The 18,217-nt window shown below is 37.8% G+C and overlaps 1 protein-coding gene and 1 pseudogene across 1 annotated transcript; one reads left to right on the forward strand and one right to left on the reverse strand.

Moving 5' to 3' along the window:
* Positions 1-7,679: 7,679 nt before the first annotated feature.
* LOC149222236 (ras-related protein RABA5b pseudogene) lies at positions 7,680-7,976 on the reverse strand (annotated as a pseudogene).
* A 7,473-nt stretch (positions 7,977-15,449) lies between these two features.
* On the forward strand, positions 15,450-17,431 carry LOC149222237 (uncharacterized). Its single transcript, XM_089387545.1, has 2 exons — positions 15,450-16,347; positions 16,484-17,431. Exons 1-2 carry the CDS (start codon positions 15,967-15,969, stop codon positions 17,429-17,431), a joined length of 1,329 nt encoding a protein of 442 aa, XP_089243671.1. The 5' UTR covers positions 15,450-15,966.
* Positions 17,432-18,217: the final 786 nt, after the last annotated feature.

The raw sequence follows: 18,217 nt of genomic DNA on the forward strand, positions 1-18,217 counted from the left end.
TGGGCTAATACGCAGGTGACATGTGGCCCAATCATGGGGCACCCCGGGTTGGACCAAAATTGGTTGGGTTCCACTGATTAACACTCCATAGGAATTTACCCCATAACCTCTCAACTATGAAACATGCACCCTACCACTACGCGTGTTGTAACTTTTTTTGACACTTTCAAAAGTTCAAATATTTGAAATCTGTTAGTTTGTTCCCTAACACAATTCTGAAGAAAAAATGTGCATATGCTACTTCTTGGGTTATTTTAATATTGAGTTTAATTTTTAAATAAATTTAATTTTATAAAAAATAAAAAATAAAAAATTATATTTTTTTAAAACTGTTTTTTAGTTAAAATATTAATTTTGTGTAAAATTATTGGGTTCATAACCCATCTCTAAGTCAAAATCATGTTACATATGCCTTCGAAGTAAACCCATCAAAGTCACAAAATCATGTTACATATGCCTTCAAAGTCTACAAACCCATCAAAGTCACAAGCCAAGTTGATGCCCAACATATCAAACACTCAAGTTGACGCCCAACATATCAAACACTCAAAATCATGTTACATATGCCTTCAAAGTCTACAAACCCATCAAAGTCAAGTTGACGCCTAACATATCAAACACGATTTGCCAAGTTGACGCCTAACATATCAAGCAAATCAAACACTCAAAATCATGTTACATATGCCTTCAAAGTCTACAAACCCATCAATTTGCCAAGTTGACGCCCAACATATCAAGCAAATCAAACACTCAAAATCATGTTACATATGCCTTCAAAGTCTACAAACCCATCAAAGTCAAGTTGACGCCTAACATATCAAACACGATTTGCCAAGTTGACGCCCAACATATCAAAAGTTGACACCCAACATATCAAACACCATGTCACAAGCCAAGTTGACACCCAACATATCAAACACCATGGGAGCAGGGAAGTATATATGTGTACTACGTGTCAAAATATAACAAAGGGCTTGGTGCATATAAACACCAATGAACCCTTTGCTAAATCGATGTGGGATATTTATTGTAGGCAAATTAATGAATACCAATGAGTTCCATTTTAGCAATCATATGTAATTTCCAATCCATCCATTCTATTATGAATCCCTCCTCGTAAGAGTTCTGTTATAGTTTATCATTTTCCCGACCTTTTACCAAATTATAAAATCTAGTAGAATTTCATTCAAAAATTAGGTATTGTCTGGCTTAGATCCTGCAAGGGCTTCTGTTTTGTCTTCTCCCTGTTTCACACTCTCCACTGGTGGTATGGTCAGGTCAGGCTTGAAAATATTATGAATAATAGAAGCCTTGGTGAGAAGCGAAACTACGACTACCACAAATCATGCAATAATTCCAATAAAGACATCCCTGTTACCTTCCTGCCACTGATCCTGCAAGGGCTTCTGTTTTATATTCTCCCCGTTTCACACTCTCCACTGGTGGCATGGTCAGGTTAGGCTTGAAAATATTATGAACAATAGAAGCCTTGGTGAGAAGTGAAACTACGACTACCACAAGTCATGCAATAATTCCAATAAAGGCATCCCTGTTACCTTCCTGCCACCTAAACTTGGCCCGTTCATTTTGGAGTTGTCTTTAGTGTGATTTTTTGGACTTTCTGGTGCCAGAATCCGGTGGAAAAATTTGAGCTGAAATATTGATTTGTGTTATTTAAACTAGTTTTTTCACTGTATATATGGATTCAGTACCCTCGAAAACTCCTAGGGCGATTACCCATCAAACTTGTGATTTCAATAAATTCTTGCAGGATTTTAGAGAAATTAGACCGGAAAAACCTACCGTAAAAGCTTCCAAAAAATCGCACTAAAGATAACTCCGTTCATTTTACACCGGAGTAGTCTACCTAGGCGGAGGAATTTCCCAGTTTCCGTCGCCACCCGGAAAAACGTCCGGCTTCGGCCGTCGGCAATCCCTTTGCCCTCCGCCACCCTCCCCTAGCTCCGCCACCCTCCGTCCACCACTCCGCATTAATTTCTTGACAGAATTGTCGCCGCGGAGAGTTAATGCAATTTCCAATTTGAAATGGAGGAATTTGGAAACCGCTGGCTGCTCCCCCAAGCAACTCGAGGCGGCCCTTGCAGCTCACTCACCTTCCTCCTCGACTCGACCCCTGCAACTCAACACAAAACTCCGACCTAGGCATCATTCCTCCACTCTGCAGCTCAGCACCCAGGGGACGTGACCTTCAGGTTCAGGGTCATTCATCTGTATTGCAGTTTTAATTGAGATTACAGACACGCTTTAACTACATTTTGATTGACCTCACATGCATGCATTTTGATGGAAGCTGTTCAGTGTTTGCTGGAAACTGGTGGTACAATTCGGTTAAAATTCCGAGTCAATCTTGTAATGTAATGTAGGTCACTTACATTACAACCCAATCTAAAATCTGTCCCATGTTTGTTTCGACAAAATGGGGAGGATTTGTCCCATGTTTGTTTCGACCATCACAAAAAAAAAAATTGTTGGCTTCTTCTTATGCACAACAGGATCATTGGATCCTCGATAAATTACCTCCTCTGCCAATTTCAAACCAGAAGAATAACTGGTTCCACGTTTTGTAACATATTGAACAAATCTATCCACTATATCTTCCTTCATCTCTTGCATTTCTAAAGCAAGAATTGGTGTCTTGTCAAATAGAATCACAGACACAAATCATCATGTAGTTCTTCATCGAGTAGCAATGAATCGAACAATAGCCTCATACACACAACCCAGCCTACAATTGTGTCGACGCGTAAATTTGGCCATGTTTGGTTTTATGTCACGACTGGACATTGAACGAGACTTGTCAATAACAAAAACCACATGATGCGGTATGTTCTTTGAATGGTTACAAACAAAAACATGACCATCCGTAGTTATGTGGCCAGCAAAGGATTCCAACGAGGCAGTTCTTTTCACTGGAGCATGCCATCATTTCTCTGTGCAGTAAGACCTGGAGGAACTGCCAGCAATTTCATTATGCTCCTCAGACCTGCAAAGATGATTACATAGAGCAAACTCTGTTTGTTCGTCATCGGTACAAGGATCTTCAAACCGCATTTGCTTCTAGTAAGTCTCATGGGTAAGTTTGTCTTTTGGCACATCTTCATCAGGGCCATATTTTCTTGTTTCATGCCGAGAGCCATCATAGATACGACTTGTGCAATTATCATGCATAGGACAGTGAATAAAATGAATGCGGCCCCGACCTTGAGATTTACAATGCATGTTACACATCTCTGCCACACAAGATTCCCCCAAGTATATTTCCTACCCTGAATATCAAATTCTTCATCTTCTGAAGCAAAAAAGACATTCCTCGTGTTCCCATGCATCGTATGATGTAAACCAGAATGATTTATGGGTCTTTGACAAAAATATCCACAAGCTTGACATCTCACCTTACAATAATGCACTGCATCTGGATTTAGTGTGTGGAGATGCTCACCATCATGGTATATTTGAAAAGGTGGAATGGCAATGCAACAATCCTTCCGCAGACCATTTTGTTCAGACACATGTTCATAATCAAAGGAACCTCTTCTGCCCTGAAATGAGCGTGTCTGTCGCACAAGTTCAGTGAAAATCTCACAAATGCCATCCGCTTCACATTTCTTATGACAAGCATGCTCATTACCACATAGATGTTCTTCACTTGTCAATTCATGGAAGTGATCTTTGTGACCACAGTTTCTAGGACACCCCTCCATGATGCAATTTTTAGGACAATATCTCTCATGACAAGCATGTTTTTGATGATCCCCGCGCTTGATTTCTATCACACAAGGATTTTTGCAGCTTGGAAGAGAACAATTCATCTTACACGTGTTGAGGTGAATTACACTTATGAAAACCTTCATGGCCAACCTTCAAGCAACAAAATTTGCTACAATTAGATGATTTATCAAATAAAGAACAGAGCTTCATACATGTATGATTTTTCTTTTTGCAATCATGACTCCCATCATGACCTGCCAAATTTCGGCATTCCTCCACTTCATTTCCTTGGTGTGATTCAAGAGAGCAATATGTGCACTTTTCATTGCAACAATGGTTACCCATACAAGAGTGATCAGAGGAATGGCCCTTCTCTAGAACACATCGCCAAAAACATACAGAACATTTACAAACACATACAGAGAGTCCCTGTTTCAGTTCTGCAAGTGATAAAATTGCCTCCAGTTGCAACTTTTGTACATCAGCATTCCCAGAAAATTCTGCAGTGTTGTAGTGAAGCCACTTTTCAACACGATCGCGCTGTCTATCAGACAATGCCACTAAGAAATCGAGAAATTTAGAGTGCCAAAAATCACCATTTTTGCCTCTCCTTTCCAAGACACATTCTAGTTTTGATCTGAGATGATACAAAATTTTGCCATTTGACGTAGATTTATCCAGAGCTGCAAGCTCCAAGCTAGTGTCCTGCAAATCTATAAGGAGATCCCCAATTACTATTGGAGCGTCACTTACCTCTTCCTCTGAGTCAAAATTCATAAGCATTTTGTTAGCACCTGGCACAGAGAGGCATCTTGCCTTAACAACAGAAATCAAGTTCCTGCGAAGGATATCCACCTTCATAGCAACCCTTTTCAAATCTACAGGTGTCCAATCCTTTGCTGCTATCTGGGAAATAACAAGCTTCAAATCCCTTAAGAAGGCACGACCACTCTCATAACTATGTCCCAACTCTTCTTCTATAGTCAAAGCAATATCAGATAGGCTTTCTTGATGATATTCTTGTCGAGTGAAAGGAGGCATTGCAACAAGTTCAACCATTCCTCCATACATCTTCGTCAGAAAATTTTCACAAGATCGTTTACAAATTTGTAGAAGTTTTACCCGAAATTCATCTTTTAAATCCTCCACATCAGAGACATCAACATCCTTGATCGCTATGTAGAATAATCCCTAGAACAACTTTTCATCATTCTTCACCAAGTTGACCCCACTTTGGAAACGCTGAAAGATAGCTTCTGTCTCTTTGTCAAGATGAAAATCCTGATTAAGAAAACATGTCTCGCAAGTGTTAATAAATCTTTGAGCCGCTACATTAATATAAAAGTTAAGGCGAGCAGATTTAAATATGAGGAAATCAAAACAACAAAACCAAACTAATAAAACAGTTAAAGCACAACTTTTTGTTGAATATTGTCAAATTACTGAACGCGGCATTTAGGACTGACAGTAACACATCTTCTTGCTCTGTTCTCTCAAAGCTCCTAATCCCTCAACCATCAACACATAAAGGCACTTTGGTACCATCTGAACTGTGATCCAGACTCCATCAGTGCATCTCCCCCCCGCTACATCAAGGAGGGAACCAGATAGATGGTTTAGTAAGTATGACTTACCACTACTTTGTTTGCCCATCGATGAGATTACCTTGATTTTACCATCCCACTGACTCAAGACAGCATCATACAAACCAAAGCGCAACAAACTTGCTAGGGATATGCTATCTGAATATGTGAGGTGTGGAGGTATTTGGAGCCCATGAGGTGACTGTATCATGAGGACACCATTACTCCCCCCTAGTTCAATCAAGAAATAATCAATGCCCCAAGTGTTGATTGGCAGATACTCCTCCCTCAAATTAATTCCCAGCTTTTGGACTCAATTAAAAATTTCTTTAGAAGTCATAACTTTCACTTGCTCTCAAACAGTTCAGACCTAATACCGGAAGTCTTCAATCTTTCTACTTTGTTTGTTGTCCTGGTTTTCTTTATGCATTACTAATTGAAAAGGAAGACATTAAAATTGAAAAGGAAGGCACCTGGCCTCATTCCTTTTGACATGTCATTAGAATGGGGCATACCACAGAAAGAATGGAGCTCGGTGGATGGCTCAATATTGTCAACCACACCAGCGAACCAAGGCCCTGCTACAGTTTCTTTGACTTAGATGCCAAAATCTAGTCTGCCAAAGTCACCTAGGAACTACACCAGGCCTCATCTTATAAGAAGTCAATGCATACAATCCACTTCGAGGGTAGAAACACCTTTTACAATAAATACAATACAAGACAAGATATGATGGCCCTGAGACTAGGTACCCTTGGTATATATATTGGAGACAAAGGGTAGAGTAATAGCACTCCACCAATCTAGGGTAGACTTTGCAACTATCTTTGGGTGATAAATGATAAATGTTTATGAAAGACATGAGGATCTTTGTATATGTCAGAATCACTGAGGTTCAAGAATTTTTCTTTTATGTAATAGCTGAACATAGCTCATTTATGTTGTCACCTGTACTGCTAACAATTCTACATTATGCAACCTGTACAATCATCTACTATACTATTCAGAAATGGAATTTATATTACATTAAAAGATGAAATCTCTTACCTACTTCCCGGGCATGATCTGGGAAGTCAAGTTCACGTTACAAATTGCAGCGCCAGTTTATATGAAATCGGGAGGCTTTTGCATGTTATGTTTGGTAATATATTGCCCCCATGATCTAGGTGGATATTGGTGGCCACCTGCCAAGTCCACCTAGACCCCCACCATTGTTTCTCTCAGCATTTTCAGTTTCCTTAATTGTAGCACAACTTACTATTTTTAGCAGTTTTTCGGGTCCTGAACTTCTGGAGCCGTTTTGAGGCCCTAAACGACGTTTTTTTGGGAAATCTGGGGCAACATGGGTCCGACCCATGGACCCATGTTGCCTCCCAAAGTGGCAGTGCTCGGATAGATCTTTCTAACGAGCTATTGTACGCGTCAAATGGAGATCGTATGCCAAAGTTACGACCCTGGGAAGTTGGTGTACCAATTTACCCAAACGGGGCCCACAGTTTGGCATTTCATCTTCTAGGGTTAGGTTTTGGAATGTTAAGGGTTTTCCATTGTTTCTCAACAATAAATAGGCCTTTGAGCCTCATTGTAACACAGTTTAGAGGCATGTAGCCACCACATCTCTTCTCAGAGATAAGCTACCATCGCCCTAGCTGGTTTATTTCCATTTTTGGTTGTAAGCATATTTCAGTATTTTCCATTAATGAAATGAAGTATTATTTCTGCTGCATATTTGTGTATATGGTTATCTCTGTAATTTGTTGCGTTCCTGTTTAAATCCGGATCACCCCAAACAAAATCTGGCAAGAGCTCTCATTAAATTGCTATCACTATATGCATAAACTTGCTTCAAGGACAATCATAGAAGAAAATCTGACAAGAGCTTTCATTAAATTGCTAATACCATATACATAAACTTGCTTCAAGGACAATCAAAGAAGGAATTCCTAGAATTCTGTAGCAATAATGTTTACAACATTGAGCCAGACAATAGATCTGGGCATCTGCAAACTGTCCATTAACCTCCATCCAGGAATCCAGATTCCCTAAATGATTTCAAACAAAATGAAGATCAATTTGACTAAAACATTCTAAAAAAAGATTGCTTTGCATGTATTACTTAATACATCACTATTATTCTACTCTATGTACAACATCTAGGGCTCAAGCCTAAGAAGCCCAGTTGGGGACCCTTACTGGTTTCTTCATAAAATTGAAAAAAAAAATTATCCAACATATTGAAACTTTCCTAATAAACAAAAAAAATTATATTAGCCTAAGGCAGCCTTAAGGATCTCAATCAACAAAAGGTCATATGAAGCAAATAATATTCAAGGAGCCCAGAAACAAAGGAGCTTTTTCTCTGAATCCTCAGCAACAAGAATTCTTTGTCTTGGGTGGTTCCACTCCATCCCCATCTCCATATACATCCATAATATTAACTCTGTTGAGAGACAATTGAGACTTATAGGAATCTAAATTCAACATTTTCTTGCTCACATTAGTGTAAATCTCCTTGACCACAATTTGGAATGCAGGAAATACATTTGTATTATCCAGAGCTGAGGTCTCAATGAAGAACAACCCCTCTGATTCGGCAAGCTTCTTCCCATCTTCCATAGGAACTTCCCTTATATGAGTTAAATCAGACTTATTCCCCACAAGCATTTTCACGACATTGCCATCAACATGCACTGCGACATCAAAATTTCACATGAGTTTCAAAATATCTTGCAACATCACATAGATGACAACCAAAAGCCAGAGCCAATTTCAAAGATGCTCTACAAGGAATTACACAGAAACTACTTGCAATGTTAGTATCAGAACTAAGGAAGATGCTATCACATCAAACCCAAAGATGATCCACAAGGAATGACACCCAGACATCAATGATCCACAAGGCACAACACAAACTGCCCATAATATTGGTAGGAGAGTGGTGGAGTGCTATTACTTCAATCCAAAGATAGCTTCAGAGTCTACACTATCCCCCAATTGTAATAGAAAAGTTGTTCCAAATGTTGTTGATGAAGTTCAACCTTCAACAAGTGTAGTGTGAAGGAACCGTTCATGTAGAGTGGCTGAATAAATTTCTTGTGATGTTATATGACAAATGGCATTTTTGTCACACATAAGGCATATACATGAATCATGCTTTGCTTAGACAATGCTTTGTTAGTCTAGGGTTATGTGGTTTTTGGTGTATGGACAGTCGGTAAGGATAAATATTTTTAGAGTTTGCATATGGCATTCAAAAACCAGAGAAGCCTAATTCAGTATCATTTATTTTAAAACTCATAGATGTATTTGGGTCCTATAATGAGCATTTCATCTATATAAAGTGGTGATTGCTAGATGTGTTTTTTGTAGAATAGTTGCCAGTATTGAGAGTGTTGCAGTGTAAATGAACACAAATTATCTGCGTTTTTGAATTATATATGATTGAAAAACATGTTGACTATTAGGAAATAGATAATTGTCTACTTGTTTAACATGAATTTATTGTTATTTTATTTTTCAGGTTTTTGAAGTGTAAAAAATGGTGCAAAAGTGGCATTTATGCATTGAAGTGTCCTGCTTTCCAAATCCAGTTCGAGCAGTTATTAAATTCGTCCTTTACAATATGGCAACAAATCATTTATTTCATGGAAAGAGAGAAGTGCCTGGAATGACGACAAACAATGAGGCATATTACATTGCCCTTGTTGAAGGGTTAAAAGAGGCAAAACAACAAGATGTCAATGACATTGAAGTCTTCACCAACTCGGAGTTGATATGTAATTAGATGAAAGGCATCTATCGGGTTCGGAAGGACAATTTAAAACCTCTTCATAAGGAAGCAATAAATTGGAGTTGTCAATTTCAACATTTTACCATCAATCACATTACAGATATTGAAAAGATGTCCACTGATATAATGTCCAGAGCATTTTTAAGCACATATGTAGATGTCAAATATGACATAGGATCACCATCCACTGCAACAAAAATCATTGATCACCATCAATATAAATCCCCATTGTGCGAATGGGTTGTTGTTATAATTTTTCTGGGGTCTATCATAGCATGGTTCTTTCACTAAAGAAGAACCTGTTAATGTTTTATTTTTCCCCAACATGCAATGATTACGGTTTTTTGTATGGGAGACAAATTTATGGACAAATGTAATATATTCCATGTACATGGAAAAATGTATTTTGAGAAAAGTAACTAGTTCATGGTTTTGTGATTATCATTAATACATTGTGATGTTGTCTGATCCTTCCAAACACCTTCTTAGATCTTTGTTTCTGGAGAGATATTGATATGCTATGTGATTTGTTCGTTGGTTGTTGATCAGTGATGAAAGGTTTCTTTACTATGTTTATAAGGAATTTATTCTTAATAACACTTATTTCTTAATCACCCAGTCACTCTTCCCGTCTCCACCTTGGATTTCATCCCAATAGTTTTCCCAGATTACAACTCTATTTTGGCTTGACTTCTCTGTATTTCAGATCTTGTGCTTGTGGATTTATCATGATAGTAAGGACATCTGGTACTCCTAAAGCAAAAAAGAAAGCTCGTTCTCTTCTTAGAATCCTTCACAGTTGGGACTCTTCAAGAACTGCTCAAACAATTCTCTTGCCTGAGACTGGAAATTCAGTCACTTCAACACACTAGTGAAGCAACTGCCAGTTTTCCACCAATTCATGCAGGGGCCTGGATTTTACTTGTACAAATATTCTTTGGCAGACAAGAATCAAAATAAACGTAAATATCTTTGTTATTTGACAGGATTTTGTTTTTTACAGTGTTTAATCAGTCATAAAGGAGATGGACAACATGGAAATTTGGGGTGTCCAACTCACCTCTGTAATTTACCCTTCTAGCAAATGCCTAATCGCTCCCACATGGTCATTGTAGCTTGATGTACCTTTGGGTCCCATTGACCTGTCATGATCATTTGTGCAATTGATATAAAATTTCTATCTTATCAAACATATATATGAGTTGGACTAGCTTAATTGATATGTGCCCACTTTTACTAAACAGTACATATTTTATGTCTGGAATCTGGATTAGATATTCTGACACACAACCATCATACCATTATCAGAAATGTCATGACTTTTGTTATTTAGGTTTTACTCCTTATCGGTGAATCTATGTTTAGGTTTTACCCTCCACCTTTTTAGTGAATAGATTGAGGAATGTGATTGCAGAGTCTTGCTAGAATATTTCCTTGAACATGTATGTTAACCCAACTAAAAGGTTACAATTCATAAGAGTTAAAATATTTCATGCATAGTATGGAAATTTATTAATATAAATGTTTTTGCATTTATGTAATTTTGGCCTAATTAAATTATCTCATACAATATTTTGGAATGGGAAATTTCCCACCAATGTTTCTAAATCTTTTTTGTTTAGTCAATGGTTGTGAAGGAGGATTTTGTTTCTAAATCTTTTTTGGCTGAACAATGTGAACATATGTAATATGTAATGTTCTGCTAACCTTAAAAAAATAAATGTAACAATTGGAATAGTAAGGTAGCTATTCTGGCCGCTGAGATGTGGAAATATTGATGGTTCTCATTTTACATAGGAGCAGATGGAATAGAACTGATTGCTGTAAATTCTCTCTGGTTTATTTGAAATAAATTGAGTTGCGCAATTTACATTGAACATTACCAATGGTATGATGCTATGAGTGGATGATATCTAAACTAATACTAAACCAGAAATAATTTGAGTTGCACAATTTACATTGAACATTACCAATGGTGTGATGCATTGGATGGTTGTTTTGTTTGGTAAATACCATTCATTTTTCGGATAAATTTCTTGGCAAAGTCACAATTTGAATAGTCACAAAGCAATTGAGATTGAAAATCTTGAGATTGAATGCTTGTTGTTTTTTTAAATAACATTTTTTTAAGATAAACATCTTGGCAAAGACTATCCAACATGTAAAATTTGCAGCAATCGAGGTTGAAATTGCATGCCTCCCCTCCCCTCGGATGGGTGCAAATTCGGCATGGCAAATAATCTTTGATAAAGTCAGTATATTTTCCATAAAATAGTGTCAGAAAAAAGTACTCCAAAAATAATCCCTATGTTCACATGGTGAGTATTATCTACCCTATTATCTACCCAAAACAGTGTGGGCAGATGTATTATCTACCCAAAACAGTGTGAGCAGATGCAATGCCAATGAGGTTGTTCTATTCAATGCCTCAGAATTTGGACAAATTGTGCTTTGAAAGATGTGAAAAACCTCTGCGTGCAAAGGCAGTAAGTGAAATTGCATGCCTCCCCTCCCCTCCCCTCCCCTCGGATGGGTGCAAATTCACCCTGGCAAATAACCTTTGATAAAGTCAGTATATTTTCCATAAAATAGTGTCAGAGAAAAAGGACTCCAAAAATAATCCCTATGTTCACATCGTGTGTATTATCTACCCTATTATCTACCCAAAATAGTGTGGGAAGATGTATTATCTACCTAAAACAGTGTGGGAAGATGTATTATCTACCTAAAACAGTGTGAGCAGATGCAATGCCAATGAGGTTGTTCTATTCAAAGCCTCAGAATTTGGACAAATTGTGCTTTGAAAGGTGAAAAACAAAATGAACCATTAATCTACTTACTTGTTGATATCCAGTCCCTCACACAATACTGAATAGAGATCGTACTAAATTCTTGATATCCTATTTACAAAAAGGTGTGGAGGTTTTTGTTTATGTCATTGAAGCCTTTGATGAAGCAGGTGGGCTCCTTTAAATAGTTCAGAAGTTGGTCCAGTAGAAGAAGCACTAGTAAGAGTGGGTTCTATTCTTGTGAGTGTTAGTTATAGTTTATACGGGTGAACCTATACTCAATGCTATATGCTAGTCTTGCATAGCAATTTTGATCATGTCATCTTTAATAATATATGCTAGTCTTGCATAAAATTTTTGATCATGTCATCTTTAGTAATATCCCTACCAAGTTTCTTGTGGGAAAGCTTTTGTATTTAAGGACTTGTGAACATTTCTTATAAAATTCTTAAACACTGATTTCTCCTTCTACTCTGCCACATCTATCCCTTAATCAATAAAGTTGGTTAGTCCAAAAAATCCGTTGGTAAAGACATTGATTGTGGCTGTGGGTTTTGCTACTACCGTGTGGCTGTTGCTGGCCAATTGCCATAAGCTGTGGTCTTCTCTGAGCTAGTAATTGAGCAGGTGCTTCTCCAACAGCTGAAAGAAATTTTGATCTTGGTGTACTCTGGATTGACTTGGAAATTGACATTGGAGTTCGATTCTTGAAAGGAAATAAGATTCGTACTGCATCTTACCCTTGGGAAAACCATGACCATCAATTGGCCCGACCTGTCCATGTTTGATAGCAACAAATAGTGCCCACTGTAGCATGAATAAGAAACCGAAGATTATGATATCTAAACTTTTTTATTATACTACTTGCAGATCTGTCTCAGATGTTTTTAGCCCTTGAACACTTACGGCATGTGCTTAATTGTCCCACACATAGCACGAGCAAAGTCACCCCCACAGGATTTGAATATGGGTTGATGGGAGTAAATACAGGATGATGTGCATGGATTTTTTAAGGGTTAAATTTAGCGGATTAACTGATTTTTTTATATATAAATAATAAATATCTTTGTAAAAAAATGTGTCATTTTCAGAACCATCCATTAATTTCACATAAAAGATATCATCTATATTGCAATTCTCAAAAAAACAGTTTCAATCAGTTTTCAAAGCTTGTGAGTATGGCAGGAAGCCAAATGAAGTTCATTTGAAGTCTGACAATATTTTCACTTGAAGGTTGTTGGATTGCAGAAGAGAAATCTTTATTTCCAACCTTTGAGAATTTTATCCACATGGTTTCTTGGTGACTCCAACATTCTCTCAGATGTTTTTGGCAAATGAACAAATGTATGTTTTAGAATGGTCTTTTCAATGATGAAAATGACTTGTCGATAAGCCCTCAAATACATTTCAAGGCAACTGCCATATTTGGCCCACATATACCTCCCTACATGAATATTTCTCACCAGCAAACAAATGCGGACTTGATTGATAAACTCCAGATGACACAAGTATGAATGAATAGTCCCAATGCTAGCATACAATAAGTTAATTCTGTGCACTTTTCAGGTGTTTTTTGTGTTACTCTGTTGACTTAGAACAGCAACAACAGCTAAGAAGTATGGAAGAACAATTGCAGCTTTTTGTTTCTACTAAAAAGCAGGTAACACAAGACTGTAAACAAGAATTTGACTTTTGGTTTTGGCTCCATTTCCTTGTTAATATAAGCAGTCCTCATTTACAATGTCATTTTATAACATACTGCCGAAGGTTACAGAAGGACTAACAGAGAGAGTGGAGAAATTGAAGACAACATACAGTTCTGGCATCAAAGATCTGCATAATCTAGCCCATGCACTTGATGAAGCGTCCCTGTCAAGTTTTGAGAAGCTCAACTTAACAGTATCTAAACAGTTTTCAGCTCTAGATGATGTAAGATTCTGCTTTGTCACAATTCACAAAGTAGTGAAGTGAAGAGTGGATTTATATATATTTTACTTGTGTGCTGGTTTTTGGCCATTGCTGTTTCAGAGGCTGGAAGCTTCATAGTTCTAATCATTGTAAGAAGAATTTTAATTGTGGTTCATTCCCCATTTAAGTCTACCATTCCTAGAAAATGTTGTTATGTGTCTTCTTTCTTGATTCAGATTTGCTATAATTTACATGATCTTCTGGTAGGCACACCCTTTATGCATGTTGGGGGTCTTTCTACATCCGGATTCACCTCAAGAAGTTTCTTTTTTAATGGCCAGCCAGATATGTTTACTCTGGGTTCTTCATCTGGGCTATATCCTTCCGTGTCATCTTGAGAAATCAGCATGCATTGGTTGCCTTATAGACTCCATAATACATAAGCCCAATAGTGTTTTAGACATTAATCTTGCCCTTAACCTATCTGAAAAATAAATAAAATCAACTCTTCCTTTTGCTATTACAAATCTGAAATACATTGGAGTAAATATCATCATTCAGATTTGTTGTCCTAAACCTCATCCTCTATTCATTTTGATTACCATTTGATTGGATTAGGCTACCGTAGGGTTATGCACCTTGTCTCGGAGGAGAGACCACCTAAAGTGAGATGAAGGCTGTTGTTCCACCAGGGTTGCATTTTTGTTTTACTGCTTTGCCACAACATGTGCAGGTTTGGGAGGTAACAATTTGAGCAAAGGTCGCAGCTCATGAGAGCCTTGTTATCAGAAAAATCATTTCAAGCATCCCTCCATTTTTGTTAGTTCCAGTGGCGCCCTCCTTTTGGTTTTATGAAAGTATCTTGTCAACTATTTTCTTGATATGTAGATTTACAATTGCACTATCAGCAGTTTCCTTTAGAATTTGTGCCAGTTTTGATAAGCTGATAACATCTATATTATGGTATATACTCAGGAGTTTATTGTATTTGCAGAATATTGAAAAGGGTGAATCCTATCATGTTGTTTTGTGGGTAAGGTTTACTCGGCCAGTTAATCTTTCAATTTCTTTCACATCTTCAGATGGACTCAACATTTTGGCTGCTTCGAGTATCATGTAAGTCAATTTCATACCAAAATATTTGGTTATTCTACTTATACAGTTAAACAATAAGAGTAAGATTTGCAGCTGTGAAGAGACACTAAATTAATTCACATGATTGAGCCAAAAGTATTATTAGACTTGTTCCTGTATTGAGGATGCATATGTTTTTCCGGTGCTAGCAGTTTTGAAATTCAAGACTGGACCAAAAAGGAGTTCATTTTAAAAGCTCCACAAACAGATCATTATGCTAGGCTTTCCTTGACAAGCTCAAAGAAGGGTATAGTTTGGTTTGATCAAGTTTCTGCCATGCCTGTAGATACATTCAAGGTATGTAATTTACGGAAGTTCTATTTTTTTTGCCATTACTTTCCTTGAATCCTGGGGTTCCTGAGGACAAACACACATATTCCTCATGTCTTTCATAAACATTTATCATTTATCACCCAAAGATAGCTGCAGAGTCTACCCTAGATTGGTGGAGTGCTATTACTCTACCCTTTGTCTCCAATATATATACCAAGGGTACCTAGTCTCAGGGCCATCATATCTTGTCTTGTATTGTATTTATTGTAAAAGGAGTTTCTACCCTCGAAGTGGATTGTATGCATTGACTTCTTATAAGATGAGGCCTGGTGCAGTTCCTAGGTGACTTTGGCAGACTAGATTTTGGCATCTAAGTCAAAGAAACTCTAGCAGGGCCTTGGTTCACTGGTGTGGTTGACAATATTGAGCCATCCACCGAGCTCCATTCTTTCTGTGGTCTGCCCCATTCTAATGACATGTCAAAAGGAATGAGGCCAGGTGCCTTCCTTTTCAATTTTAATGTCTTCCTTTTCAATTAGTAATGCATAAAGAAAACCAGGACAACAGACAAAGTAGAAAGATTGAAGACTTCTGGTATTAGGTCTGAACTGTTTGAGAGCAAGTGAAAGTTATGACTTCTAAAGAAACTTTTAATTGAGTCCAAAAGCTGGGAATTAAGTTGAGGGAGGAGTATCTGCCAATCAACACTTGGGGCATTGATTATTTCTTGATTGAACTAGGGGGGAGTAATGGTGTCCTCATGATACAGTCACCTCATGGGCTCCAAATACCTCCACACCTCACATATGCAGATAGCATATCCCTAGCAACTTTGTTGCACTTTGGTTTGTATGATGCTGTCTTGAGTCAGTGGGATGGTAAAATCAAGGTAATCTCATCGATGGGCAAACAAAGTAGTGGTAAGTCATACTTACTAAACCATCTATCTGGTTCCCTCCTTGATGTAGCAGGAGGGAGATGCACTGATGGAGTCTGGATCACAGTTCGGATGGAACCAAAGTGCCTTTATGTATTGATGGACTTTGAGGGATTAGGGAGCTTTGAGAGAACAGAGCAAGAAGATATGTTACTGTCAGTCCTAAATGCCGCGTTCAGTAATTTGACAATATTCAACAAAAAGGTGTGCTTTAACTGTTTTATTAGTTTGGTTTTGCTGTTTTGATTTCCTCATATTTCAATCTGCTCGCCTTAACTTTTATATTAATGTAGCTGCTCAAAGATTTATTAACACTTGTGAGACATGTTTTCTTAATCAGGATTTTCATCTTGACAAAGAGACAGAAGCTATCTTTCAGCGTTTCCAAAGTGGGGTCAACTTGGTGAAGAATGATGAAAAGTTGTTCCAGGGATTATTCTACATAGCGATCAAGGATGTTGATGTCTCTGATGTGGAGGATTTAAAAGATGAATTTCAGGTAAAACTTCTACAAATTTGTAAACGATCTCGTGAAAACTTTCTGACGAAGATGTATGGAGGAATGGTTGAACTTGCTGCAATGCCTCCTTTCACTCGACAAGAATATCATCAAGAAAGCCTATCTGATATTGCTTTGACTATAGAAGAAGAGTTGGGACATAGTTATGAGAGTGGCCGTGCCTTCTTAAGGGATTTGAAGCTTGTTATTTCCCAGATAGCAGCAAAGGATTGGACACCTGTAGATTTGAAAAGGGTTGCTATGAAGGTGGATATCCTTCGTAGGAACTTGATTTCTGCTGTTAAGGCAGGATGCCTCTCTGTGCCAGGTGCTAACAAAATGCTTATGAATTTTGACTCAGAGGAAGAGGTAAGTGACGCTCCAATAGTAATTGGGGATCTCCTTATAGATTTGCAGGACACTGGCTTGGAGCTTGCAGCTCTGGATGAATCTACGTCAAATGGAAAAATTTTGTATCGTCTCAGATCGAAACTAGAATGTGTCTTGGAAAGGAGAGGCAAAAATGGTGATTTTTGGCACTCTAAATTTCTCGATTTCTTAGTGGCATTTTCTGATAGACGGCACGATAGTATTGAAAAGTGTCTTCACTACAACACTGCAGAATTTTCTGGGAATGCTGATGTACAAAAGTTGCAACTGGAGTCAATTTTATCACTTGCAGAACTGAAACAGGGACTCTTTGTATGTGTTTGTAAATGTTCTGTATGTTTTTGGCGATGTGTTCTAGAGAAGGGCCATTCTTCTAAGATAAAATTTGAACAGAATTGAAAATGAAGGAGATGTAGCTCACAGGTGAGGCCTGCACCTGGAGACTACACTCAGAACAGAGAGATCACTCTCATACACTCTATTATTCATGAATGAAAGATTACATCATTTAAGTACAACACTAGGAATTAGGAAGTTGCAACCAAACCCCTAAACTCTAGGAACTAATCCTAAACTAGGGAGATACGTTACAACTATGTAACCATTTTCTCCATTAATACAAAATAATATAATTATTTTCAACTCCCCCCCTTAATGGAGAAAGGGTTGTCCTGGACTCCTAGCATCCTTCTAAACAATTCAAACTTCACACATGCAAGAGGCTTTGTAAAAATATCAGCCATATTGTCACAAGTTTTACAATATTCAATAGTAATTTCTTTTGACTATATCTTCTCTCTGACAAAATGGAACTGAGTGTCTATATGTTTGGTGTTTTTGTGAAACACTGGATTATATGCCAATTTAATGGTGCTCTGGTTGTTGCTTTTGATGGAAGTGGAATTCTTCTATTCTTTTCCTGCATCATTGAGAAGCCTTCTCAACCAGATCGCTTCACACGTCGCTGCACATAATGCTTGATACTCAGCTTCACACGAAGACAAAGCTACAATACTCTGCTTCTTGCTGCTCCATGCTATGACCCCGGATCCTATGCTAAATGCGTAACCTGTGATGGACCTTCGATCATCCAAGTTACCTGCCCAGTCTGAATTTGAAAAACCTGCTAGAATAACATCAGATGCGTCAGTGTATAAAATGCCATAGTTAACAGTACCACAAAGA

This window comes from Pinus tabuliformis, chromosome Q (assembly GCF_031772625.1).
Source record: "Pinus tabuliformis cultivar Carrire ecotype Pingquan chromosome Q, CPIR1, whole genome shotgun sequence".
Taxonomy (NCBI): domain Eukaryota; kingdom Viridiplantae; phylum Streptophyta; class Pinopsida; order Pinales; family Pinaceae; genus Pinus; species Pinus tabuliformis.

Coding starts and splice junctions, on each gene's coding strand:
- LOC149222237 (XM_089387545.1), top strand. CDS start 15,967: ATGATACAGTCACCTCATGGGCTCCAAATACCTCCACACCTCACATAT. Junction 16,348..16,483: donor TGACAATATTCAACAAAAAG/GTGTGCTTTAAC, acceptor TTTCTTAATCAG/GATTTTCATCTTGACAAAGA.